The sequence below is a fragment of the Phaenicophaeus curvirostris genome, chromosome 8 (assembly GCF_032191515.1).
Source record: "Phaenicophaeus curvirostris isolate KB17595 chromosome 8, BPBGC_Pcur_1.0, whole genome shotgun sequence".
Taxonomy (NCBI): Eukaryota; Metazoa; Chordata; class Aves; order Cuculiformes; family Cuculidae; genus Phaenicophaeus; species Phaenicophaeus curvirostris.
Genome location: NC_091399.1, coordinates 11,526,018 through 11,551,006, shown reverse-complemented (window position 1 = coordinate 11,551,006; position 24,989 = coordinate 11,526,018). Strand labels below are relative to the sequence as shown.

The 24,989-nt window shown below is 56.1% G+C and overlaps 1 protein-coding gene across 4 annotated transcripts; it reads right to left on the bottom strand.

The window, feature by feature from the left end:
• Positions 1-952: 952 nt before the first annotated feature.
• On the bottom strand, positions 953-24,960 carry DDR2 (discoidin domain receptor tyrosine kinase 2). 4 transcript variants are annotated; one of them, XM_069862451.1, is made up of 23 exons: positions 24,623-24,960; positions 24,336-24,540; positions 23,432-23,607; positions 22,975-23,147; positions 21,687-21,880; positions 21,169-21,312; positions 20,583-20,771; positions 11,344-11,441; positions 9,357-9,459; positions 8,991-9,222; positions 8,759-8,906; positions 8,481-8,586; positions 7,896-8,079; positions 7,581-7,824; positions 7,418-7,480; positions 6,796-6,926; positions 6,096-6,309; positions 5,374-5,597; positions 5,120-5,256; positions 4,531-4,722; positions 4,149-4,383; positions 3,487-3,636; positions 969-3,004 (listed from the first exon to the last, which is right to left on the bottom strand). In XM_069862451.1, exons 1-23 carry the CDS (start codon positions 24,918-24,920, stop codon positions 2,867-2,869), a joined length of 3,978 nt encoding a protein of 1,325 aa, XP_069718552.1. In that variant the 5' UTR covers positions 24,921-24,960; the 3' UTR covers positions 969-2,866. The 4 variants fall into 4 exon arrangements, with proteins under 4 accessions (XP_069718553.1, XP_069718552.1, XP_069718554.1 ...); XM_069862452.1 differs by lacking the exons at positions 20,583-20,771; positions 21,169-21,312; positions 21,687-21,880; ... (2 more) ...; positions 24,336-24,540; positions 24,623-24,960 and adding an exon at positions 15,012-15,144 and having other exon boundaries at positions 953-3,004; XM_069862453.1 differs by lacking the exons at positions 969-3,004; positions 3,487-3,636; positions 4,149-4,383; ... (11 more) ...; positions 9,357-9,459; positions 11,344-11,441 and adding exons at positions 17,536-18,105; positions 18,560-18,626; positions 20,115-20,162 and having other exon boundaries at positions 24,623-24,946.
• Between the last annotated feature and the right edge of the window lie 29 nt (positions 24,961-24,989).

Sequence of the window (24,989 nt, the reverse complement as noted above, 5' to 3'; positions counted from 1 at the left end):
CTTACGGTGCCTCGCTTCGCTTTGCCTGGTTTTGCTTTACCTCGCCTTGCCGTGACGTGCCTCGCGTCGCCGTTCTCTGGCCCGCCGTACCTTGCTCTCCCTTGCCTTGCCTCACCTTCCCAGTCCGGCAGGCGGCTTCCCGCGGGCAGCCCTGGCACGCTCTGCCCTCCCATCCTTTGCCACAGACAGTAGCAGAAACGGCGTGACCAGCAGGTCCAGGGAGGTCATTCTCCCTCTGTACTCGGCACTGGTGAGACCGCTCCTTGAATGCTGTGTTCAGTTCTGGGCCCCTCACCACAAGAAGGATGTTGAGGCTCTGGAGCGAGTCCAGAGAAGAGCAACGAAGCTGGTGAGGGGGCTGGAGAACAGGCCTTATGAGGAGCGGCTGAGAGAGCTGGGGTTGTTTAGCCTGGAGAAGAGGAGGCTGAGGGGAGACCTCATTGGTCTCTACAACTACCTGAAAGGAGGTTGTGAAGAGGAGGGTGCTGGCCTCTTCTCCCAAGTGACAGGGGACAGGATGAGAGGGAATGGCCTCAGGCTCCGCCAGAGGAGGTTTAGGCTGAACATTAGGAAAAAAATTTTTCATGGAAAGGGTCATTGGGCACTGGCAGAGGCTGCCCAGGGAGGTGGTTGAGTCACCTTCCCTGGAGGTGTTTGAGGGGCGGGTGGATGAGGTGCTGAGGGGCATGGGTTAGTGTTTGATAGGAATGGTTGGACCTGATGATCCAGTGGGTCTTTTCCAACCTGGTTATTCTATGATTCAAACAGAAATGCCGCCAGGTCACAGTTTCCCAGTGCTGATGTGGCAGAGAGGTCTAGGTGTGCAGGGTTCACTGAAGATCTTGGGTCAGTGTCACAGCTGGAGTAGGGGACGGACATGCCAGCTCCCTGCTGCTCCCCGGGCACAGAGCCCAAGAGTTTATGCTGGTGGGAACTGCAGTGCCTGTGAGGCAGATGTGCCCCTATCCAGCCCGGTGCTCTGAGCTCACTGAAGCTCCCTGAGCAAGGAGAGCACATCTGAGGGCAGAGGCAGGTGGATACCAATTATGCATCATGAACAAAGCTTGTCCATACTCCTGGATCAGCTGTACAGTTGCTGTGCTGCCACAGGCTACAGGAGCAGCAAGGACGCAACCTCACCTGCTGCAGCCAGTGGGACAACACATAGGGAGACCAACCACAGAGCACAGATGTCTATCCCTTCCCTCCCCTCTCCCAGGGCCGCTGTCCTGCCTCAGTCCCTGCCCATGAGCACCTCCTGACATGTATGCTGAGCCTCAGAGCACCCTCCTTATCACCTATGAAAATGGACAACCAGTATGATTCAACCAGCAACTGTCTTAAGCATCCTTCCTCCATCTCTCATGCTGTCACCTGTGTGCACTCCTCCAAGCTCTCCCCACACAGCATTTCAGGGTATAGAGAGCAGCCCCTGAACCCCTCAGCAGGTGGGTACCAGCTAGGATCCCCAGAGCTGCCCACAAAGGAGGTTCTGAACTGCTGCAAGGAAATCACGCAACCAGATTCATGTAGCAAGTGTCTCTTCAGCAGGTTTGTCCCTATGTATAGTTGCATCTACTGAATATATACACGCCTTAGCAATAGTATACTGGAAATAATGCCACACGGGACTTGATGGTGCTGAACCAATGTGTACAAAAGTATGGAGGGGTCCATGTATCCTGTAAGTATAAAGTTCCTCCTGTCCAGCCATAGGAGGGTCCAGGTTTAGGCACAACATATAGCCTGCTCGGGCAGCACATGGCTTTAGCACCTGTCTAGTTTGCTGATGGATCTGCCACGTCCGGGAGGATGAACTGGTGCCGGACTGCTGTGGGATGTTTGGGGTGTCGAGAGTCCAGACCAAGTGCTTCAGCTGAGCCGCAATCCCCAGGCCAAGAGCCAAGGAAAGCCAGGGTGCCTACTGCTCCATGCCCACAGGCTGTTAGAGGCTTGGACATTGAGTAGCAGATGTTGGAAGCTCTGCTATGTGACTTCCTCTCATGGCCGGTGAAGATGCAGGTTAACCCTGGGAGAGAAGGACCCGGAGATTTCCCCTTGGAGATGAAAGGTGCTAACATCCTGCCACCAGCTGCCATGCAGCACCTGCTGGGCATCCAAAATGCATTTCTTGGGCAGTTGAGCAGATCTAGAGTGGCTGTGGCCAGTGAGAGGAGGTCCCTGCAGTGTGCCACTAGCCAGGGCTGGCATGCCTGTTCCTCTCTGGCTGACACAGAGGAGCCACGGCTGAGAATGCAGCCAGGAAAGGAGCTGGCAGTCAGGCTTCTCCCTGTGCAACTAGGGTCTAGCAGGCAGGAACAAGGCTTCCTGCCCCTCCATACTGCATGTCCAAAGCCCAAAATGTCCAGAGAGTTTTTGTTTTCACCTTGTAGTTGCACAGACCACTGTGAGCTAGTGGCAATCGTCAGCTCCTCCTCAAGCAGGTAGTGGTTGCTGGATGGTCCCTGTTCCTGCAGGCATGTACCTGCATACATCCCTTCCCCCAAGCACCAATCCTGCACATGGGCTGGGAGCTTCCTTACGGAGAAAGTCCAGCTGATGTTCCTCCCCTCTGACCCAGGAAGAGAAGACATTCTGTCTTGATCATCGTCACTAGAACACGCTGCATCAGTACATAACCCTCATCTCAACCCACATAGCTCCCAGGCTTCGGTCAGCAAGCAAGCAGGAAGTCCAAATCTTCCCACGCCATGGCTTTCCTTGCTGCTCCAGAGGTTTTCCTCTGAGGCTCCACTGTACAATGAGAACAAGACCAACTGCCTGGGTTTTATTGCTAAGTCCAAGTGAAGTGACTTCAGTCTGGGGATGGGGAAGGATGGGGACCAAGCTGGAGAGGAGCAAAGGGTCATTCTTCACTGGCTGACCCTTGTAGAAGGTGATGGATGTCGTGGAAGGAGGGACGATCTTTAGTGTCCCGTCTCCAGCAGCTGAGCATTAGCTTATAGACTGAGTCAGGGCAAAGTGCAGGCTGGGGAAGGTAGGTCTTCAAAACAAATGGCAAAGATGACAAAAGGAGAGAGTTACTGCCACAGAAACAAAAAAGCAAACTGCTCCTGAGGAACCCCATTTCTCTGTGCACTGGGGCAGGGGCTGTGCTGCTGTGTGTTCAAGGGCAAGGGGAACCCCAGATGGCACATTTGGGAGGCTGGAGACACCTACACATGTCTCCGAGCCTGCCTAAACACCAGAGTGAGGTCGGTAGGCAAGTGGTGCCTTGAGCTGTGCAAAGTGCAGGGTTTGCCACGCCAGGACCTTCACTAGCACTCCTTCCTGGAGGAGTTTCTGACCCATAAGTCCCACATAACCAAGCTCCCTATCTGGTCACCTTAAACTCTTTCCCCGATGTCCCAGGTGTACTGCTGCCTGTCCTGTCCTCTCCCATCTTTTCTGGTCTTGTCTCATCCTGTCCCATCCCCTCCCATCCCATATTTCATCCTGCCCCATCCCATCCCTTCCTGTCCCTACCTGCCGGCCTTGGTCTCGGAAAAACTCGCCGGTGTTTTCGATGACCTGCTCATCAGACATCTGGGAGTAGGGTTGCTCCCGGCACAGTGTGAAGGTCTCCCACAGTGTAACACCAAATGCCCACACATCACTGGCTGTCGTGAACTTGCCCTGGCCAGAGGGAGCAGAGCAGGGTCAGGTACAGGAATTACCCCATCCTGCTCTATAAGCCCTACATGCCTAAGCTTCAAAACGTCTTTCTGGGTGCCTCAGGCTTCCAGATCCAGAATATGGTTTGGTCCTGCAGACCTGCTCTCTGCCCAGGGACAAAGCCTGGTGAGCTCCAGGTACAGCTTGCAGTGACTGCTCTGAGAGCTGAGGCTTGATAAGCACCCTGCTCCCTCTTCCCAGTCTGACCATGGCCAGGAGAATGTGTCAAGCATCCTGCTCAAAAGCTGGGCATCAGGACACCAAAGATCATCATAGTCCTCCCATCCTGGCTTGATGCATCTTGCATCCTGGCACACTACCATGCCTGCTTTCTGCATGCTTCACTGCAAAGCTGGGCTCCAGGGAGAAGAGACTTCCCCATACCTTCTGTATGCCACAGCCTGAGGAAAAGAGGCTTTGAGCAGCCCCAGAGCTATGTTAGTATCCATCAGAGGACCCCAGAACCCACGTACCAGTAGGATGCTCTCCCAGGACATCCAGCGGATGGGGAGCACTGCCCGCCCCTGGATGCGGTAGTAGTCCCCGCTGTAGAGATTCCGGCTCATGCCAAAGTCAGCTATTTTGATGGTGTACTGCTTCCCAACCAGGCAGTTGCGTGTGGCCAGGTCTCGGTGCACGAAGTTGAGGGAGGAGAGGTATTTCATGCCAGAGGCGATCTGGGTGGCCATGAACCGCAGGTTGCTGTAGCTGCCAAGGTGGGAACAACAGAGGACTGAGGCGCTGGGAAGGATGGCAGCCGGGGCATACATGGCCCCGAGCAGGACACCCCGCAGCCAAGCAGGGTGCTTAGAGCAGGCAGCCCTGCGCACCCCTGCCCATCCCAGGCAGCACTACCTGATGGTGGGTTCATGGCTGGTGTGGGGACTGCCTGTCTGCTGGCGGGACAGGAACTGGTTGAGGTCTCCGTTCTCCATGTACTCAGTGATCATGCACAGTGGGTCATCAGCAATGCACACCGCCAGCAGACGGATGATGTTGGGGTCCTTCAGCCGTGACATGATCTTGATCTCCTTCAGAAAATCATTCCTTTTCGGAACAGAAACAGACCCAGAGGAGCACGGAGGTGCGCATGGACCACCTGAGCGTACCACCCATCTGCCCAAGCATCACAAGGGATGTGCAGGTCCCCTCCCCTATTACTGGGGCCCATGAAGGGGAGCTCAGGGCTGATCCACGCATGGCTGCAGGGTGGACTGCATGGGTAGATGGGGCACTAGGGAAATTATTAGGACCAGCGAGGACCAAGAGTCCTATACTGCAGCAGACCGGCATCCCCAGGCAGCTCAGACGTGTGTGGTCCTCACAGCTGCACAGATTGCCTGGCCACTGGAGGCAGGGAATGCTTTGCAAGTGTCCCAGCTCTCATGAGGTGGGCTCTATGTGGGGGACAATGCTGGGGCATGTGCAGCCCTTGGCCCTGTACCTGGCATTTTTGTTGGCATCTGCTCGAAGCATCTTCACAGCAACAAGCAAAGGGTGATTTGAGCTGGCATCCAAGTCCTCCAAGGCAAAATCCTTGCCCATGAACTTCTCCATCCCCTCCACTTCACAGAGGTGAACCTGGAGGGCGGCAACAGGCAGCCCTTAATTCCAACAACTGATGGCCTCCCCCGGCCTCCACAAACCTGTAAGCGCATTGCCCGAGCCCTGCTCAGAGCAGGTCAAGTTCTCACTCACCTCTCCAAACTGGCCCTCCCCTAGCTTCTCTTTGAATGTCAGCAGCTTCCTAGGGAACTCCTCGATGACCACATCCTTGCCGGAGAGCAGGTCCATGGTAAGGGCTGGCACTGAGTACGTGTTGCTGCCCGTCACACCCTGCAGGTTCATGATGTCAGCCTCAGCGTAGTGGGGGACACCCTCAGGAACGCCGGCCTGGGATGGCTTCACAGGGCTGCTGCAGCCTGCGGGGTAGACAGCGGTGCCAGCCATGCCATGGGTGTCCTTCCTCTCGAGCACCTTTCATGCTCCAACCACCGGCTTCTCTGACCCTGTCCTCACCAGAGCCCCTGCGCTGCCCCCGCATGGCTGGGCTCCTGCAGATGCCACAAGCTGCTCTGCTCCTTCCCCATCACTGACAAATGCACTAACCCAGCTCAAAGCACCAAATGAGCAGCGATCAGTGCCTGACCTCCAGATCACTGACAAAGAGATACAGGAGCATCTCAGGGATGGTGGTCGGGACACATCTCAGCCCAGTATGGACAACAGTGACTGCTTTTGGTTGCAGCCTATGTGTGACCTTCGAGCAGGATGCGTATGAGCTCATGCGACATCCCCCCTACCCCTCTCTGCCAAAATGTTTAGAATGTGGTCAAATGCTTAGGCTGGAGCTGTGTTGGGCTTGGTACATGGCGTTTGTGTAGATGTGCTATCAGCATGCAGGGTGACCTGGCTCTCACCCATCTCCTCCTCCTCCTCTGGCATGAACTCAGGCAGCTTGCGGATCAGGCGGGAGGGCTCCTGGTAGTCAGGACCCAGCGGGAATATTCGGTCATAGGTGGAGCTAGACTCCTGCTCACTCGAGGAAGAGGAGCGGTTGTGGTTGAACATGCTGGATTCACTGGGCAGGGAGAGACTGACGGTCATCTCATCATCCAGCATCCTCCGTGATGCCTGCAAGAAGGGAGTGAAGAAGGTGAGAGCTGGGACAGATTTCCTGCAGGTTGGAGTCTCCGGGATTCCAGGACACTGTGGCCATGCCCACCCCAAGCACCCCTCTCTGGTGCCCTGTCCCAGGGCCGCAGTACCTGTGTGGGTGCATTTGTCCTTCTGTCCCCCTCCTCCTACAGCCTGCCTCTATGGAGAAATGATTAGTTCCATCACCTTCACAACCGCCCCCTTGGTTAGCCGGGGCTGCACTGAGACTGCCTCGGGCTCTTTATTTCCCAGTTCAACTTCAGGACAGCAGGACAGACAACCAGGCAAGTCCCAGAGTCAATGCCCTGCTCAGCTAAATCCCCACACTTGGGAGATGGGTACAAATCACTGTCTTCCCAAAGAGAGGATGCGAGTATCAGCCCCTGCACAGACTCTGCTGACACCATACTGAGGTCCTGCCCCCCAGCCCAGTGCCTCACCAGCCACCTCACCCTTGCCCACCTTCTCCAGCATCTTCTGCCAGAACTGCCGCCACAGTATGATGATGATGATGGTCACCAGGATGAAGATGATTGCTACCAGACACCCGATCAGGATGCGTGTGTTGCTGTCATCTACCTTGAGTGTGGGGTCTGCCAGAAGGAGGGGACACCAAGAACTGTAGCAATTGAGGCAAGGACTCCGTTTTGGGGTGACAAACGAAATCACTTTATTAAGCACAAGCAATCCCTTTTGTACCCCTGCCTCGTTGAGGCATTGCTTTTTCACTTGCCCAAATAGCTCTGTTATGCTTTCTTGTTTTCCAACCTTGCAAAGTCTGGTTTTAGCGCAATTATCTACAGCTCTTAGCAACAACCAGGGTCCTGTGGTCTCCCCTCTCCTGTACGCTGGGTCCTGTGGTCTCCTCCCTCCTGTACCCCACAGTCTCCTGCCTACCAAGGCAATAATTTTGTTTTCGGTTAACAAATCAACACCCAGCCCCACAAAGAACCAGTCATGCCAGGGTGAGGGGAGAGCCCATGCCCCTTTTCTCCATCCTGTGGGGCACAGCCCCACAGAACATTACCTCACAGGGAGGTGACTCCAGCTCCTACACAGGCCGATGTACTTTTTGATGACTTACCATAGGTGGTGGGGACTACAGACACCACCGGCGGTGCCACTGAGTTGTTATACATGGCTGCATCTGTCAAGGGAGAAAAGGGGGGCATCAGGGTGGAAGGCATGGGTGCCCCACAGCCCTACTTCCCCCTCAAACTGCCCCCCAGGAGGGACTGGTCTGGTACCTGACTGGAAGGTGATCTCGCTGAACATCATCCAGGCGTCGGCAAAGTAGTACTGGCACTTGATGGCGCTGGCCATTCGGTGGAGCAGTGGCACAGTGACAAAGCGAGCACTGGGGTTCACGTCATCCAGCACTAGAACCGAGGAGAGGGCACTGGGCGCCCATTCACTGGCATCGGAGCGGAAGTAACACTGCACCTCCTTGAAGATCTTCACACCTTTGGCGAACATGTTGTTGCAGTGGACCTGTGGGGCAGCCCATCAGTGCGGCCGTGGCAAGGGACAGGGATGGGGTATGGGGCAGGGGACGTGCAAACCTTCATGGCAGTGAAGTTCCTGATACGGTCAAACTCAAAGGTGATCTCCACATAGCCACCAGTGGTGCTTTCATTGTGCCAGCCCACGTAGTCATAGCCCGGCCAGACATGGTACTCATGGGTCTGTGTGAAGTCATCCAGCCCCGACACCCCATCTGTCAGCTGGCCCAGGCCCTCTGTCATGCTGGTGCACGGGAGGGAGAAAAAAGAGCGTGACTCTCGCAAACCCCACAAACCTGCCACCACCCAGCACATCCCCTAGCAGCTCCCCACAGCCCCTGAGACATTCAGGAAGGGGTTTTGTGTTTCTTCAAGTTCTCTCTGGGAAAATCTGTGGGATGCTGAATGTGCAATGCAGTTAGCATAAATCCAAGAAAAGGGCAGAAAGTGCTTTCCCCATTATACCGTCCACATCACAACGTGCAGCCTCCCAGAGCTGGCTATATCCCCTTCTTTAGGAAGACCCCAAGTATTTGCTTTGCTGAGGGTTAGCATATCAGCCTGTAAATGCAGGGATGAGAAGCTCCCCATCCCCTCCTGCCCAGCATGGTACTGGTAACATGCATAAGCCCATCCAGTGCTCACCTGTACCCAAATGCCCCGTCGTATACAGAGTCATTCAAGTAGATGATGGTGCCCCCAGGAAGGACAAGCTGCTGCCCAGCCGGCGCATTGTAGGACACCAGCCCATCTGTGGGAATTGGACTGTGAGCTGCCAGTCATGATGGACACCCTGCTGCCAGCCAGCCCAGCCAGTCCCAGAGTGCTGCCAGCCCTCAGAGGGACAGGCAGCACCAGCAGAGAGACAGCTGTACAGCCAGGCACTGCAGACACGGGGAAGGGCACAGGACCATGCTACCCACCCAGCCAGACACAGCCGTACAGCTCCACACGCAGGCAGACGTTCATGGAGTGGTCAGTGACAGGGATAAAGCGGACAAAGCGGGCAATGACGGGTGGCTCCAGGTCCTTAAGCACAATGTCATAGGGGTTGGTGTTTCCATCCAGCACCTAGGGAGAAGGGAGTGGCATGGTGGGGATGGGCAGCTGCAGCTCCCACTCACCTGCAAGCACAGCCCAGACTTGTATCCTCACCTGCTTTCCATGCCGGTTCCTCCAGGAGATCCAGCGAGTGCCATCCCGGCTGTAGTTGATCTTATACATGGGAGCAAACTCATTGCCATGGCCCCCAGCATGGCGCCCCTGGGTGCCCACCAGTGTGATGAAGTGCAGGGCACGCAGGTCAATCTGCAAAAACTCCTTCAGATCATTGGGCTCCACTGGGACCTCAGGACACCAGGCACCATCACCGTCCTCCGAGTCCAGCCTGCAAACCCAGAGCAGAGGAGCCATTTGCAGGCAGCTGTGCCTTGCTTCTGCCCCTCCATAGCAGCTCAGACTCTGCTAGAGCTGTCCCAGGAGGGTCCTCACACCCACCCTGCCAGCTGTCCCTGTACTCACCGTCCGTACTTGGCAGCTGTGGACTCAGACCACTGGCTGGATGCTGAGATGTCGTCGTCAGGGATGTGGCCTCCTGACATTCCCAAGGGGTACCGGCATACCGCTGCAACAGGACCAGGAAGGCTCTGAGCAGGCAATCATCCTCACCTGCCTGGCTGAGACACATGCTGAAATAGAGCATGGCACTGCCAGGGCTGGGGTACATCCAAAGCATCACAGGCACTGCACCGTGCACAGGTCAGGCACAGCATTCTCTATCCCTCTGGCTTACAGAGGGGAAACAAAGAACAATGGGACAATCCTGCACAGGCACACCTGCTTGGGAAAATGCAGCCACTGGCCAGAAGTGATGCTGGCCTACCTTGCAGCGAAGCTGGGAGCAAGGAGAGGCAGCGATCCAAGGCTGCTGGAGACAGCTGGTCCCTGTCCCAAGATTCCTTCTGCCTTGCTGGCAAGGATTTCTGCTGTGGTGGAGGGAGAGCCCGTGGGCTGGTACTGCTGTCCCACACTCCTCACTCTGGAGGCACCCAGAGGGCTCACTCCAGAGGCTGCTAGACCCAAAACCTGACCAATAGTAACCTGCTCTTCATCATGTGGCTCTGCTCATCCCCTCATTTGCCTGGATAAACAAGTGAAAAAGGCAGGCACTCAGCCTCCCTGCTGGCCCTGGGGCTCCCATTGCCAGACCTACTCCTGCCCCAGCTGTGAGTGGAAAAGTACCCGGGGTGGCAGGCCGGCTTCATCCCCGAGTGGCAGATGGCTCCCCCAGCACCACATCTACACCACTTCCCAGGAGTTGTTTTTTCATGTCTGGCTGCCAAGAGAGCTGCTGAAAGCCTAGCTTGTTTGGCTGTGTTTACTTTCTGGCTGCTCCAGTCTACAGCGCTCCTTCCGCATGCCATCCCAAGCAAACACCCACACTGAGGCAGCAGGGCCCAGGTGAGGATGCAGTGCTGAGGATCCCTCCTGTCCCCACGGCTTCTAGCTCACCCAGTGCTGTGCTGGCAAGGAGCCCGCATCCCAGCATGCGGTGTCTCCTGGCGGTCAGCTCCTGCCCCCAGGTGCTCGTGCAACAGAGAGGATGACAGCATCTTCAGTGTGAACACTGGCACAAAGGGGAGCATCTCTTCTTCTCTCCAGCTCTCTCACTTATAATGCTCTGCAGAGTGCAGCTCCCACTGAAATACTATTTTATTCTTGCCAAACATGGAGCCAACTCAGCTTCTTTGTCCTAGGTAATAACCATCCTGGCCAGGCAAAGCCCACACTGCCAGCCCTGGATGGTTGCAGAAGAAGCAGGATTGCTCCACTAAGTACTATGCTGTAGTGAAAACCCAGCAAATTATTCCCAAAGACTGAAGAAGCCTTTGAAAGGACTTGTTACAAGGATGCTCCAGAGAAACCCTGATGCACTGAAGGAGCCTGGGCTCTATGTCTGTCCCCACGGGGGCTGAGCTCTGTAAAAACCATCATTTAAACACAGTTCTCTCACTGATGTCTGGCACAGCATTGTGGTTTCTGAGCAGAAGCCAGGCACCTAATCAAGCTTCTTTACTAAAGCTAACCTTGGTCTGCTGCAAAAATGCATCCCAGTGACAGCAAACAATACCCAAGGACTTTGCCTTCTGCACACCACAGCCTCAAAACTGAATGGGCTTGATGTGCCCTCAACAGAGAAGGGCCCTGCTCAGAGCCAGAGGCTACAGCTGCAGCAGCTTGCCCCACACCTCAGTGCCCTGCCAGCTCACTGGTGCCAGAACAGGCACCCATCGCAGATGAAGGATGCTTTTTGGGTCACTGGTGGGAGCCAAGCTGCATTTAGGACTAGGCAGGTGCAGGCTTGGGGCTGCATCACACAGATGCTGGGAAAGTCCCGGGGATGGCGGGGATAACACGAGCCCAAGCACGGACACTGAGCAGAAGCACAGCCCAGGGAAATACACTTCACATATAGTTCTTGCAGCTGTCTGTTCCCCATCTCGCTTACCTGGGTTAACCTGGGCTCTCATAGCCCAAGGGATGTGCAGCAGCAGCAGCTTCAGCAGCAGCAGGGCTGGTCTGGGAAGGGCTAGCATGTCGGCACTCCTGTGAGACAGAGCCAGGACTTGTCACATTGAGTCAGCTGAGTCACACAGAAATGCCAGTCCTGTTCGGGACAGCCAGCAGAGGACAGGAGGGTTTCTCCTGCACAAGACCATGTGTCTCCACTTAAGCCTCATAGGAGAAGCAGAACCCTAAATCTCCCATCTGTGATAGTGGTCAAAGGGATCCCAGTGTCCCATCCCCTCCCCGTGGGAGGTTTGGCATCATGGTGCCTTGCCAACGCAGCCCCAGCATGGGCAGGTAACGAGGTTCTGCCACGTCCCTGGAGCCAGCCTCATGAAAAGGCCATGGGACCTAAAAGGGGATCTGCTCAGGGCTGACACCATCCAGCTCCACTGGCAGGCAGAAAGGCTCCAGCTGGGCCATGCACCTTTGTACGGCTTTGAAAGCAAGACCTTGCAAAACACCATCATCTAACAAAATAATAACACATTGCAACACATGGTTTCTCTGCCCTCTGGCTCAGGATAGATAATGCAGATAAACGCCCAAGATCTACACTAAATTTATTGTGACAGTTGTCTATGGCAAAGCAGATCTCTGGGACATTGGTGATGCAGAAAGTGTGACAGAGGACACAGGAGCCAGCTTGCACCTGCTGCCTCAAGGGCTGGATAGGACCTGGGGGTCCTGGCAGTGGGGCTTATGCTGCAGCAAGGTGAGAAAAAGGGCTGGCGCTGGCAAGGCTTCTCAGAGCAGGGTGCAGCCTGCAGCAGGAGCAGATCCCCTCTGGCTCCAGCCCCAGGACTTGCCTGCCCTCAGGCTTAGTCCTGCTGCCCCAGCTCTGGCTCAGCCTCAGCTACCAGGAACCCCCAGAGCCCAAGTAGCTCCTGCTGCACCCATATACCTCTCAGGAACAACCTTGAGGGACAGTAACACGCCAGGGGGATGCACCAGGGACAACTCTAAACGTCACCAACCCTGTCCCAGGCTCCCTGGGTGCCACATCCCTTTATTTGCCAAGGGGACATTTGTCCTCCTGGGACAGCCACAGAAGCGCTGGATGCAGATTAGTTCCTTTTACTGAAAAAAAAGCTATTTTAATCTATTTTACATCCACAATAACCTTTGCAGGAACAACTTACTAGCTTGGAGCCTAAGGTAAACCCCAGTCAAGTCCCACCATAGCAGGGATGTTCAGGCTGGGCTGGTGGATGCCTGAGCTGGCAGGTCCCTGAGCTGGCCCAGCTTCAGTAACCCTGCAGATGGGTACCTGGTTGTGTCCCTGCCCCCACCCCACGTGAGGACCCACAGCTTCATCCCACCACTGACAGAAAGCCCAAACCTACCCTGAACCACAGCGCATACCCCCATTCTGTGGAGCTCAGCTGCCAAGGTGTGTGTGGGAAGCTGGATAGGGCGCTACTCACTAGCAAAGCCAGGGTTTGATACAGCAGGAAGGAGGCAGGCCTGCTGGGACCATGTGAGCACCAAAGGGGAGCGCAAAGCCCCAGGAGCTGCCACCTGCACCCTGCTAGAGGCTTTCTGCACCCAGTGGGGCACTGCTGGACTCCCTGGGGGTCTCTGCTAAACACTGTGAAGTGTGCAGGAGGCATAAATAAACACCTGGACATAGGGTGACATTTTCCTGGGGTCTGGGGGGCTTTTTTTTTTTGATGTTTTTTTTTCAGGAAAGTGGTTTTTTTTATTTTTTCTGTTCCCAGCTGGGAAAGTTTATTCAGTTGCAACTAACTCAGCTGCCACTGAGAATTTCAACTGCATTGCTGAGATGCGTGCACAAAGCTTCTGTGTCAGAACTGGCCAGTTACTTTAACATTAAAAATCTCAATTTCCTTCTGCATTCCAAAAAACATCGAAGGATTTTTTTCCTCGCTATTCTTTTAGGCTGAGTAAACTTTTCAAGCATCAGGATACCAGATGCTGTAGTCTCCCGCAGGCAATGCATTTACATTTAGTCTAACACAGGGAAATTATCCTCACACAGCCATTGTGAAATGCTGATCTTATTCCTCAGGGGAGCAGGGCTGGGGGACAGCAGGGTGACAGTAACTCAGGTGCTGAGGCTCGGGGACATGCGGTCAAATCAGTGAAGCAGTATTGGCAACTCAGATGGAAATCTTTTTTGTTCCACCCGCCCTGCAAAAGGGATGTTCTGTCTGAAAATGTTTGCTGAAAATTTTCAATCACAAGAAATTTTCAGTGCAGAGAGTTTTGGGAGCTCCTCCCGGGTTCTGCCTGGGCTTGGGAGCTTCCCTCGACTACTGCTTTTTCTCTTTGCTCTTTTTATTTCCCACTCCCCTTCTTGTTCTACTGAAATCACCAGGGAAAATAGGCAGCGAAAAAAGTTAGCTCCACACCTGTTTAGAGACAAACCCCTCACAAGCCATGGTCCCTCTTGCCCCCAGCCTGTGCCAGCCTGTGAAGCCTCCACCTCACTTCCAAGGTGGGTATCTCCACCCTCACCAGTGCTGGAGCAGCATTGTCCATGGGGACAGGGCTGGGCAGCAACAGCCTGCACCCCTCGCACATGCCGGGTCCTGGGCAGGGGTCCCATCGCAGAGCCCCTGTCCTCTCATGGGGCTGGGGGCTCCCCTCCTGCTGGAACAGCGTGTGGGTGGGACATGCTGAGGCCATGCTGGAGGGAATGTCCTCAAGCAGTGAGAGGCTCATTGTGACCTTGGAACATGATCCAACGCACGTGCTGTTTCAGTAATGGGGTTCAGGACCCCCACCCTAGCTGGCACTATAGCCCCCAGCATACTGTGCTGCTGGCGCAGCCTCAGCAGGAGCACAGTGCAGCATGCTGGGACCCGTAGTCCTTCTCCTCTCCAAAAATGCCATTTTAGACCTTCTCTGGGCTGGATGCACCCCCATTTTCTGCAGCGGCAAACATCTCTGCAGCCATGGGCTGGCCAGGTCAAGAAGGGACATCACAGTTGTAAAGGCTGCAAGAAGCGACCTACACATTCTCAGAGCTGCCCTGGCTGTGGGGACACAGTCTGGTGGGTGCTGCACCCAGCAAGCTCTTCCCGCTAGCCAAAACCCTGCAGCCTCCACCCCACTCCGTGCCACGGTGCACGGTGCCACCCTGCCGCAGCGCAAGGCTGCACAGAATTGCTCCACCACAATGCAGAGCTGGGAAGCCACAAGCAGGTCCTCAGCACCAGGATGGGGAGTAGGATGCTCAGAAGCACCAGACGGGTGGCCCTCTGTCCCCTTCCTAGTGTGACCTGGTGTCTGGCTGGGGGACCTTGGGGACAGCAGGGCCTCTCTGGCTCACCAGCACTGCTGCTGGCTCTGCCAGCAGACACACAGGCAGGAACCAAGAAGGGACACCACAGAATTATTGGCTTGATGTGAGGCATGGGGGGAAACACTGGCGGTGGGGAGGGAGGGAATGGAGAGAAGAGGCTAAATGTCACCTCCCTGAGAGGGGACGCTGACCTGCTGCTGCCCCAGTCCCTTCCCAGGCAGACCCACACCCCAACGCCTCTGCCCACACTCTGCTGCAGAGCATCACTGGCCCACATGCTCCCCAAACCCCAAGTCTAGGGGAGCAAACACCTCCACACGCACTCGAGAGCAACTCACCAGAATGGGGAGGTGGTGGCAGGCGAGCGGGCTCCTCGCCCCTGGCCTGGGACGGGGGAGCCAAGCGAGGAGCAAACTTCCCCAGGCTGATGCAAGATGTCTCTGGGAGCGCGTTTGCATTCTGCGGATTCCTGGGAGTGGGCCAGAAATCCCACAATCCTACATCTTGCACATTTGGTTTCAATTAGGGAGTGGAGAGGGGGAGCCAGTCACCAATCCAGGCTCACTTTTCGGCTGAGGTTATTTTCCTCGGCCTGAGGGAATGTGCGCAAAGCTATAATTTGCAGCAAAACCCATTCATAGCACAAGAGAGAAAAAAAAAAAATCCCCATGGCTGGCAAGGGAGCTTAAAGCAATAGGCAGTGTTTTGCTTCTGGCATTTGCCGCCACGGCCATGGGATGGAGCATGTGTCCAGGACCCCACTCCTGCACCGTGTGGTGCGGGGCCAGGCAGGACACCCTCAAAACACAAGTGATAGAGGCCTTATCACTGTCCAGAAGGGTCCCGCGTGGGCTTGCTCTGCTCTGGACCCCAGGTGGGAAGGGTGCTGGGCTACCACACAGTCAGGACACTGGCTGTACAGCAGACCTGCCCCAGCACATGGTGTTGAAGCAGCACTCTGGTTCCCCAAGCTGCGTGGTGAGTTCATGGTTTTACATAATTTCCAAGCACTACTTGGCACTGCAGCCACAGACTATGCAACACAGCAGGGAGAGAAATAATAATCAGATCACATTAATTTTTGTGCAACAGTTAAAAAGCCAATTTGAAGAAAACAACAACAACAAAAAAAACCCCAAAGGAACTCCAAAGCCAATATTCTTTCCAACTAGTGTTTTGGCTGTATTTTATGCCAGCACCCACACTGCCACGGGAGGGAAGCAATACCTCTGGCAGCAGGCCAGCAGCTCCCCAAAAGTACTCCTGTCCCACGGGTCTTCCCACACTGGAGAAGGCACTTGTCCCAGGGATGCAGCTATGCTTCTAAACCCCCAAACCATCCACTTCCTGGCCTTCCAGCCTGCCTACTTTCCAGACAAAGAAACAGGAGTCCCACACAGAGAAAGCCATTCACCATCCAGCAGGATGCCGGTGACATGCCAGCGACCCTCACTGTGGCTGCCGTACCAGCCTAACCACAGGTGCAGCGAGCAGAGCACCACAGCTACCTCCAGGCTGGCAGAGAAGATAGGCAGGAGCAGGCAGGGAGCAGGTTAGTTCCGTGCCTGCTGGAGGGCTCCACACTGCGCTGCTCTGAATCAAGTGGGAGAAGTAAACCCTTGCCCACGCACACTGGCACAAACACTGTCCAACTCTGCTCCACTCACCTCCTGCTACCTGGAAATGGCAATAAAATAATAACTTGGCAGCAGCCAGTGCTGCGTTGTTTTATCTCAGAACCTCACGCAAAGGTGTCGGTATGCAGAGTGAAAAAGCCAAGGCAAACATCTTTCTTCCACGTCTCCCAGTGCTCAGGGAGTTAGCTGGAGCAGCAGTCCCCCAGGGTCACCATGCAGCCCCTTGCTCCTGCTCAGCACCTGTCCTGGGGCCACACGCATCTCTTCAAGGTGAGCTCTATACTGTGCTCCAGCTGCTGCCTGCTCCATTCCACAGAGGAGCAGCTTCAGGGACACCCACCTGCACCCTGGTGGAGCAAAGATGTCCCTTCCCCATGGCAGCTGCTCACAGGGCCCAGAAGAGCCAGCAGGCAGGGGGAGGTGGTGCAGACCACCCACAGCACTCCACACCGTTTCCTCGCATCCGCTCTGGCCCCCAGCCCAGGCTTTCTCCCCTGGGACCCACAGTTGCAAGCCTGACTTGGCCACACACGGCCCAGCTGGCATCAGCAGCTGTGGCACCACCGAGGACCCCCCACACGGCCCTGGCTTCCTGGGCATGCTGACCCCAGGTGCCCATCAACCACCTTAGTACTTGGGGGACCTGATGACTTCCCCCAAGGGGGGTGGTTTGGGCCCCATTCCCAGCCCTGCAGGTAAAAACACCTCCTGAGGCACCCGCAGGGGCTGTGGTGGGGCTCTGGTGGGGCTCTGGTGGGACTTGGGAGCAGGAGAGAAGCTGGCTAAGCACCATTTCCCCTTCCCAACAAGTGGGGAGGCAGCAGGGCCACACTGCTCAAGGGCGTCAGGACGCCACATGCTCTCGGGCAGTGGGCTCAGGCAGGAACTGAAGAGCCCTCCCTGTGCAGAGGGGACACAGCGCTGCTGGAGGGCACCGTGCCAGGCTGGTTTCACCCCAAGCACTCCGGTGGCACAGCACATCTGCCTTTTCTTACCTGTTCAAGGCTTCCTGCCCCTTGCAGAAATTCAGGAGGAAAGCACAGCCCCTAGCTTCCTCCTGAAACGCCAAAAATGGCTGCTGTGGACAAAAGGACCTGCCTGTAGCCTCTCAGGCAGCAATCCCTGCTGCACCAGTCAGAGCTGGACACGTGGTGGGATGCAATTGGACTTCTGCTCCACGAGGAGAGCCCCTGTGGAAAGCCACCATCACTAAAACACCACCAGATGACAGACAGGAGGGACTCAAGAGTTTAATTGGGTGCTTCCAGTAGTGCAACATACAAAGGATGACCAAACAGGACGACATGGGCAATGACAGGGACCCTATTAAAAAAAATAGTCATGTAGATTTGAGAAAAACAAGAATTCAAGATTAACCCCAGCCCCGTACCATAAAAATCCTCTGCATGTACAATGACTATTACTATATACAGGTTTAAAAATAAATGCCCACAGCCTAGAGTGCAAAGATCAGCGCCATAGCTGTGCTTCATGGAAGGGGAATCCATAGTGTTTGGTTTTTAAATTAAACTATAAATAGAAGCATACAACATGCCAAGAACCAACTGGGTGACATCCTCCTCTGCAAAAGGCCAGAGTGAGCAGGACCAGCCCCTACCACTTACAGCTATAAACCTTCATGTGTTCAAATTCCCAGCCCACCAGGTGGGACAGGCAGCCCAGCCTGGGCACTGCCTCACCACTACATTCCATTCTTCATCAGCTCGTGGATCCCATTCTCATCGATAATCAAAGGCGTACGAAACTCTCGTCCCTTCACGTACTTCTCCAGACCCTAATGGAGGATGAAGCAGCTTGTTAGCAACCAAATCACCGCTTGCCTGCTAAGATCTTCACAGCTACATGTGTGGCCTGAGGGATGATGAATCCAGTGCAGAACTCAATGCTGCAGGCACGTACGGGCATGGAGCCCTTCGACTGCATCATATCAGCTGCCCTTGCTCCCAGTCCTGCCTCCCTAAGGCAGAAAAGCAACAGCTAAAGGGACTGGGCTTCTCAGGGAGCAACATGGCACCATGCATTATCTGCTCTGTTGACCTGCTGAACTGCTTACAGCTCTGGTCCCCTCCCATGCTAGTGACTTGGGAGCCATTGCCTTGAAAAGCTCCTCAGTAAATTCATAGCTTACATTAACCCACGGCCTGGGCGAGTATGCGTGCCCTGCCAGCCTCCCCCACCCACCCAGCTCATTTGCAAGGGTGCTTGAGCTCTGAAGAGCCAGTACTCACTTCTCCACCATAGGAAACAAGAGGAGAAATTTCACACTGGATTGGCAGGTCACTTGCATCCTTCAAGCTGCAGAGGAAAATAGTCAAGATAGTTAGCCACATCCTGCTGGGTGACAAGGACAGGGCCCAGAGATCTCACACACGCCAGCAGAGGGGGTCAGCAGCTGGCTGGGGCCCTGGTGGCTGCCAGCTCACACAGACTCCACGAGCACATAGCTGCTCTGAGTTAGTCAAGCCTTGCATGCTGTCCACAGAGGTGCGAGCTAAAGTTTAGATTCCAGCAGCGACTGAAAGGGAAGATAACTTTAGATGTGCCTTTCCATGCGTGCATCTACAGCAGCACCTACACCCTCTGCCTCCCAGACAGGAGCCCTGCTGTATTTGATCTTGCATGCAAGCTAGCCTTCCTCTCCTTCTCCTCCTGCATCCTTGGGGTGATGAGAGATTGCACTCACAGCCCCTTCCTGTTTGGCTGGCGGCCAGAGATCTTTTTTTAAACACCTTCCTTGTTTAAAGCAAATCCTGAGGACGCAGGAGCCTGTTTGCTCACTCAGAAAATACTCCCTGTAGCAATGCCTGCTCCTCTTGCTTTTGCCTCACAGATCAACTGCCTCAGTTCCTCTTTTCAGCACACAAGCCTGAGCTGGTGAGGACAACAGCAGATGCACACATCAGAGCTACCCACCACAGGCCAGCTATGGCCCTGCTCCAGCTGCCATCAGGCTTTGCAGGACCCCACAGATACTCCTTAGATACAGCCAGCACGTAAGCCTGGCCAGGGAGAATCCATGGTGGCACCTTCACGTCCACACGTCCTTGCAGCCAAAGATGCTCCCTTCACTCAGGTGAAAGCTCGTCCCTGCTGACAACCCCCCTCCCATCCCAGCTGTGAGTAAATAAAACTCCCATCCTAACCCAGCCCTTGCAATTCTCTTTGCTTTAGAGTCAGATAAGTTTCCAGATAACTGTAACAAAAATAAAATTGCCATTAACTAGCATTTAAGGATAAATGTAAGAAGAAGTGCTTCAACACTTCTGTCAACTTTCCCATTTACTTCTGCAAACCTTCAAGCACTGAGCTTGGTGCTTTCCCTGATGTCACCGTTTGGATCTTCAAAACTCAAGAGCTGAAGTCACATGAAGCACCACTGGCCACCTACGCTGAGAGTTGCACATGCTGCATCAAAGCCTGCTTGATCTTCACAAAATGTTTTTAATCCTGCTTCAATCTGCCTGGACGCCTGGCAGACACCAGGAGACGGCAGCTGACTCCAGCTCTGGGACTGGCCGGGATCAGTCCAGACTGCTCTGCACTGTGGCCTGAGAAACAGCAGAGCCGGCCACCAAGAGAGGTAGCATCCACAGGGTCCTGTAGAGAGACATGACCCGCATCTAGCATGCAGCCCCAAGCCCCGTGGCCCCGTTAGTCACTATGAGCGCCTGCTCACCAGCGCGTACCCATGGCAGCAAGAGCAGCCTGGCACGCTGCTTCGCCTGCAGCCCGTTAGTATCTAAGCGCAGCCCCACCACCATGCATGCTGCACGGTATAGTTACTTGTCAGTGACATCTGCTGGGGTGGCATCTGACCTTCCGTTTGTGACACTACATGAGAATAAACAAGCGTTAGCAAAGGTGGGTAAAACCAGAGCAGAACTAGGGAGGCAGGAGGTCTCTTGGTCAAGGAACGCCACAACCCCAGTCTAGCTGCTGCATGGAACTCCTAGCGTGCTTGAGCTTTAGGAAGCCACCTCCTCCCTGTATGGGCAACCTTGGTTGTGCAATAGAGACCAGCAGAACTCGGTTCACAGGCATCAAAGCCAGAAGGAAAGCCCCTGCCGACTGAGTGAGCACTCCTCCTGCAATCATCACTCAGACTGCACCTGGCTCTGCCCCACAGACCACCTGGTAGAAGGGATCTGCAGCTAGTCTTACCAGCAAAGCTGATTTCAGGAGTGCTGGGGACTACCTGGTGCTTTATATCCAGCTAAAACTTACGCAGGAATACAAGGAGCAACAACTCACCGAGGGATGGCAGGGATGCGTGTGCCATTTTCGTCTACGAAGTGCCCGCCTGCACTGAGAACCCAGCAGTGGTGCAGAGACATCAAGGCATGTCGGGCTGTGGTGGGGTTGTCCTTGCCATTCTGGCTGTCTGCATTCTTCAGGGGAGAAAACTCATCCTCACGAAGCACCTCAAATACCGCGAACTTCCTTGCGGGGGGCAACAGGGCGTGAGAGGGTCAGGTTTGGGAAACATGGCTACTCCCCATCACTTTGGCATCTCCGCTACCAAAGGGGCTGAGCCGGACCACGGCCCTGCTACAGGCTGTTCTCGCAGCCATGAAGGAGGGAGGGAAGAGGACCTGGGCTGTAGAGTCAGCAGATGCTCCTCTGGCCCAGGAGCAGGGCTTAGCTAAGCAAGAGACATGCAATGCCTGTAAATCCTTCTGCTCACATCCCTGCTCATCTCAGGACACAACCAGCACTGCTGCTACATGGGAGCTGGCATCTTTTCCTAATCCCAGGGCATCATCAGTGGGCACAGAGCTCTCAGAACTGCTCAAGGGAGAGCCAGCAGCCTGCTCCCTGCAGAGAGAAAAGGACATACTTGGAAAACTGGAAGATGTCAAAGACGAACTTTTCCATCTTGATCCCATTGGGCTTCTCAGGTTGGATCAGCTGCCCTGTAGTGATGTCCACATGTGGGATCTTCTTCTCAGCTACATGGTGCTGCAGGCGTGGTTCATAAGTGCTGCAATGGAACAAGAGAGAGTTGTCATTCACTGAGTAAGGCTCATCTCCAGCCCCCGGCTCTGACACCACTGCAGCAGGACAGCTGCTCTGCCCCAACCCCCAGTCATCTGTAGGCACAGGCTGCTCATCCCCAGGGCAGGACGGCCCCTCACGCCTGCGCTCTGGCACTGGCAGCCAGCAATGTCCCAGAGAAACCTTATCTCACAGAAGGGACCATGCAAAGTGGCCAGGCTTAGGGACCAGAACCCAAGGGCTTACATCCCAGCACGCCTGCAAACACCTGAAGCTCAACCAGCAGAAAGCAAGGCATAGGCAGCCAGCTTCACTTGACACTAGTGCTCCTCTCCAGCAAGCACCTCGGCAGGCCCTTACTTGACTACATCTTTCAGGAAGGCAGTGGTGAAGTAGTGATTGGCAATGTTGCCCGCGTTGAAGAGCAGCCGCCCGTCTGGGCCCCGTTTTTGGGCAGTGGCCAGGGAGATCTCGCTGTACTCCACCACCTGGTAGACACCATCCACTCGGCACACCACACCAACTGGCTCTGTGGGGTTGGTCTTCTCCACCACCTATGCAAGGGAAGCATTGTCACAGAAAGACACCCAAAGGCCTGTGCTGCAAATGCACCCCTTTGTACCTAGCAGTGCCCACGGAGGTGTTTTCCTGCACAAGATAGAAGGGATAGTGCAGGGCTAGGGATGCTAGAGCTCTCCTCTCTCAGGTACTTCTGGCAATGGTGACAGGAGGAGGGTGACCTGGCAGGGCTGCCTGTCAGGGTGTCAGGCACACCCAGAGGGTGCGGGCAGGATCTGGCCCACGTATGGCTGGCAGAGGACACACATATTTTTAGCATCCAGCCCGTACATGAACAGCCAGCTTATCATGCACAGACAGGTGGCAGCTGGCTCAATAGAGCCACCCCCTAACACCTCACCTCCCTCCTCTTCCTCATACCCCACGCACCTTGCTCTGAGTAAGAGATTCACCCCCTCCCCCCAGCAAATCCCTAGCTGTCACTGATACCGCAGCAGGGTGGCATACAGGGACACAGAGTTTTGTCCTTTCTGCATGCTAGGGTTTATTTCCTCCTTCTCTCACTCCAGCCAGAAGGAGGAACTACTTTCTCTTTCCCAGCTTGCTCTCCGAAAGTTTCAAGGGTGGCAAGCCCTCTCACTCATTTGCCAATGCAAACACAACCATACAGCCTCTGTCAATCCAGTCTCTAAGCAAATGTGTGCCACGTCCTACGTGTGAGACACAGGGATGGGCTCAGCATCAGCAGTCCGCTGCACCCACTGTGTCCTGGTCTGGTGCCCAGGACATGACGGCCAAGGACAGCCGTCAGCTTGTAGCAGGAATCCCATACGCCTGTACCACATGGGGCTCCCTGGCAGCTCCTGGCCCCAGGGACTAGAGGACCTGTGAGTCCTGGGAATGTTGGTGCCAAATCCCAGTGCAAGGCAGGAGGAGAGCAGTGCCAGGAAGAGGTCAGTGATGCCAGACCCAAGGGGCATGTGGGACTCTGGCAGCTCGTGCTATTCCACCAGCAAGCTCCCAGTGCTTGGCTATCCCTCCTGGTTGTAGCAAGCCAGCAAAGGCAGAGTGAGGAGTCAGGGAAGTCAGGCTCCGGGGAAGTGGTGCTTGTCTGCCCCCAAAAACATACCTTGGCCCCACAGTCCGCTCCCTTCTCCAAGCAGAACCCAATGAACCTGGGGTCAGCCACCTTCACCAGGATGTTGTCCACACAGTAGACATGGACACTCTGCACACCTCTCTGCTCCATGTCGTCCACGATGCCATGCACCCCCAGGGCCCGATACAGACCCCCATTGCCATCTGCAAGGGGAACAAACTGTTAAGGCTGCAGCAACACCCAGTTGTCCCATCAACCACCCACACTCATCGCTCCTTCTCCATGGAGTTGGGGTGGAGGGTCATCGGCCTGACCATACCCCACCCTGGGCCTCACTGCCAAGACAGACAGACACCTTCCAGCCTGCATCACCCGTGGGCCACGTCACACTGTCAGACTACCATATGCAAGCTTCAGATCCAAAAGCTTGACCCCAGCACCATGTCTCACCCTGTCACGCCCCTTTTGTCACCTCCCAGCTACAGACCTGGTGCCATAGCAATCTTGCCCTTCTCTTCCAGTAGGATTTTCCCATCAAACCCCAGGGCGGGCAGCATGCCCTGCTGGAAGAAAATCACATTTTCTTTCTTCAAGCCAAAATAGCGGTGCTTCAGGAAGAACTCCTTGGTGGACTCCATAGTCCGGCCACTTGTCATGATGTACCTGTCACAACAGGGAAGAGACACGATGAGCAGGGAGGAGACAAAGGATCATCCCCTCACCCCAAACGTGGGGAACCACTTCAGCCTGTAACACTCAAGACAGTCTTTTCCCCTCCACAAACATTTAGAAAGTCTGACCTAAAGCAAAGGAAGGGACCCACCCCTCCTTACAACATGTGTCTCCAAACCCCCACCACACCCTGTACAGTGTGGGGGACACCCAGCTGCAGAGGCCAGCTCCTGCCGTGACTCACCCTCCTGCTCACAGCGCTAGCACAGCCCCTTGCCTTGCTCGGCTGCCGTCCCATGCGGCAGTCTGGCCAGAGGGGACGGGACACATCCCCCCCAGGGCTGTGGGGTTTAGCCGGACAGCGCGGGACCTGCCAGTCTAAACTCACCGAGTCCTGCCGGCTGTGTCCGTGACAATGGCCCTAGTGTCAAGGGGGTCTACGCCAACCTACGGGTCACAGGCCAAGAGGGTCTGTGCAAAACCATGGGTCCGTCGGCCCGATGACACCAATAGGGCCCACGCTGACCCCCGGGACCCTGCCCCACTGCTGCCGACCAGCAGGGCAGCACCAGCCCACAGGCCCCGAGCCCACCCACGCCGACGGGGCTGGTGCCAGCAGAGTCCCACCAACCCCACCCCACAGGCCCTCGGCCAACTCCGACAACACCCCCCGAGCCTCGACCCCCAGAGCCGAGCCATGGGGCGCGGGGGCCGCTCACCAGGGGATGTGGCAGGGGGCTCCGTGCCGCTCCTCAGCCAGCCGCTGCAGCCGCCGCAGGCGCTGGGCCTGGAGGTGGAAGAGGGTCTTGCGGGAGGGCAGCCCCACGTCGCACATGCCCTTGGGGTAGGGGACGCCCAGGCGGGTGCCCTGCCCGCCGGCCAGCAGCAGCGCGGCCACGCGGCTCCCCGCGATCTCCTGCAGCCCTGCGCCCGGGAGAGCAGACACGCGTGGGGCCCGCCGCGCCGGCTCCGCGCCGCGCCGAGCCCCGCCGCCCCGCGCACCTACCGCGGCTCTCCCAGCGCGGCAGCAGCGCGCGGTCCCGGGAGGCGCTGCCCAGCACGTCCCGCGGCACCGGCTCCAGCCGCGCCTCCGGACCCGCCGCCCCTGCCCCGCCGCCGCCTTCCCGGGCGCGGCGGAAGAAGCGGTTGATCTCGGCCACGTCCATCTCGCGCAGCTCCGCCGCCAGCGCCCGCCGGGCCGCGCCGCTCAGCTCGGGCCAGAAGCGCAGGACGTGGCCCTGCCCGCCCGCCTCCAGCCGCCGCCGCAGCGCCTCGACGTCCCCTTCGCCGCCCTCCGCCTCCATCCCGCCGGCCGCCGCGGAGCCGCCGCGCCCGCTTTATAGCCGCCGCTTTATAGCCACCCGGGGGCCGCC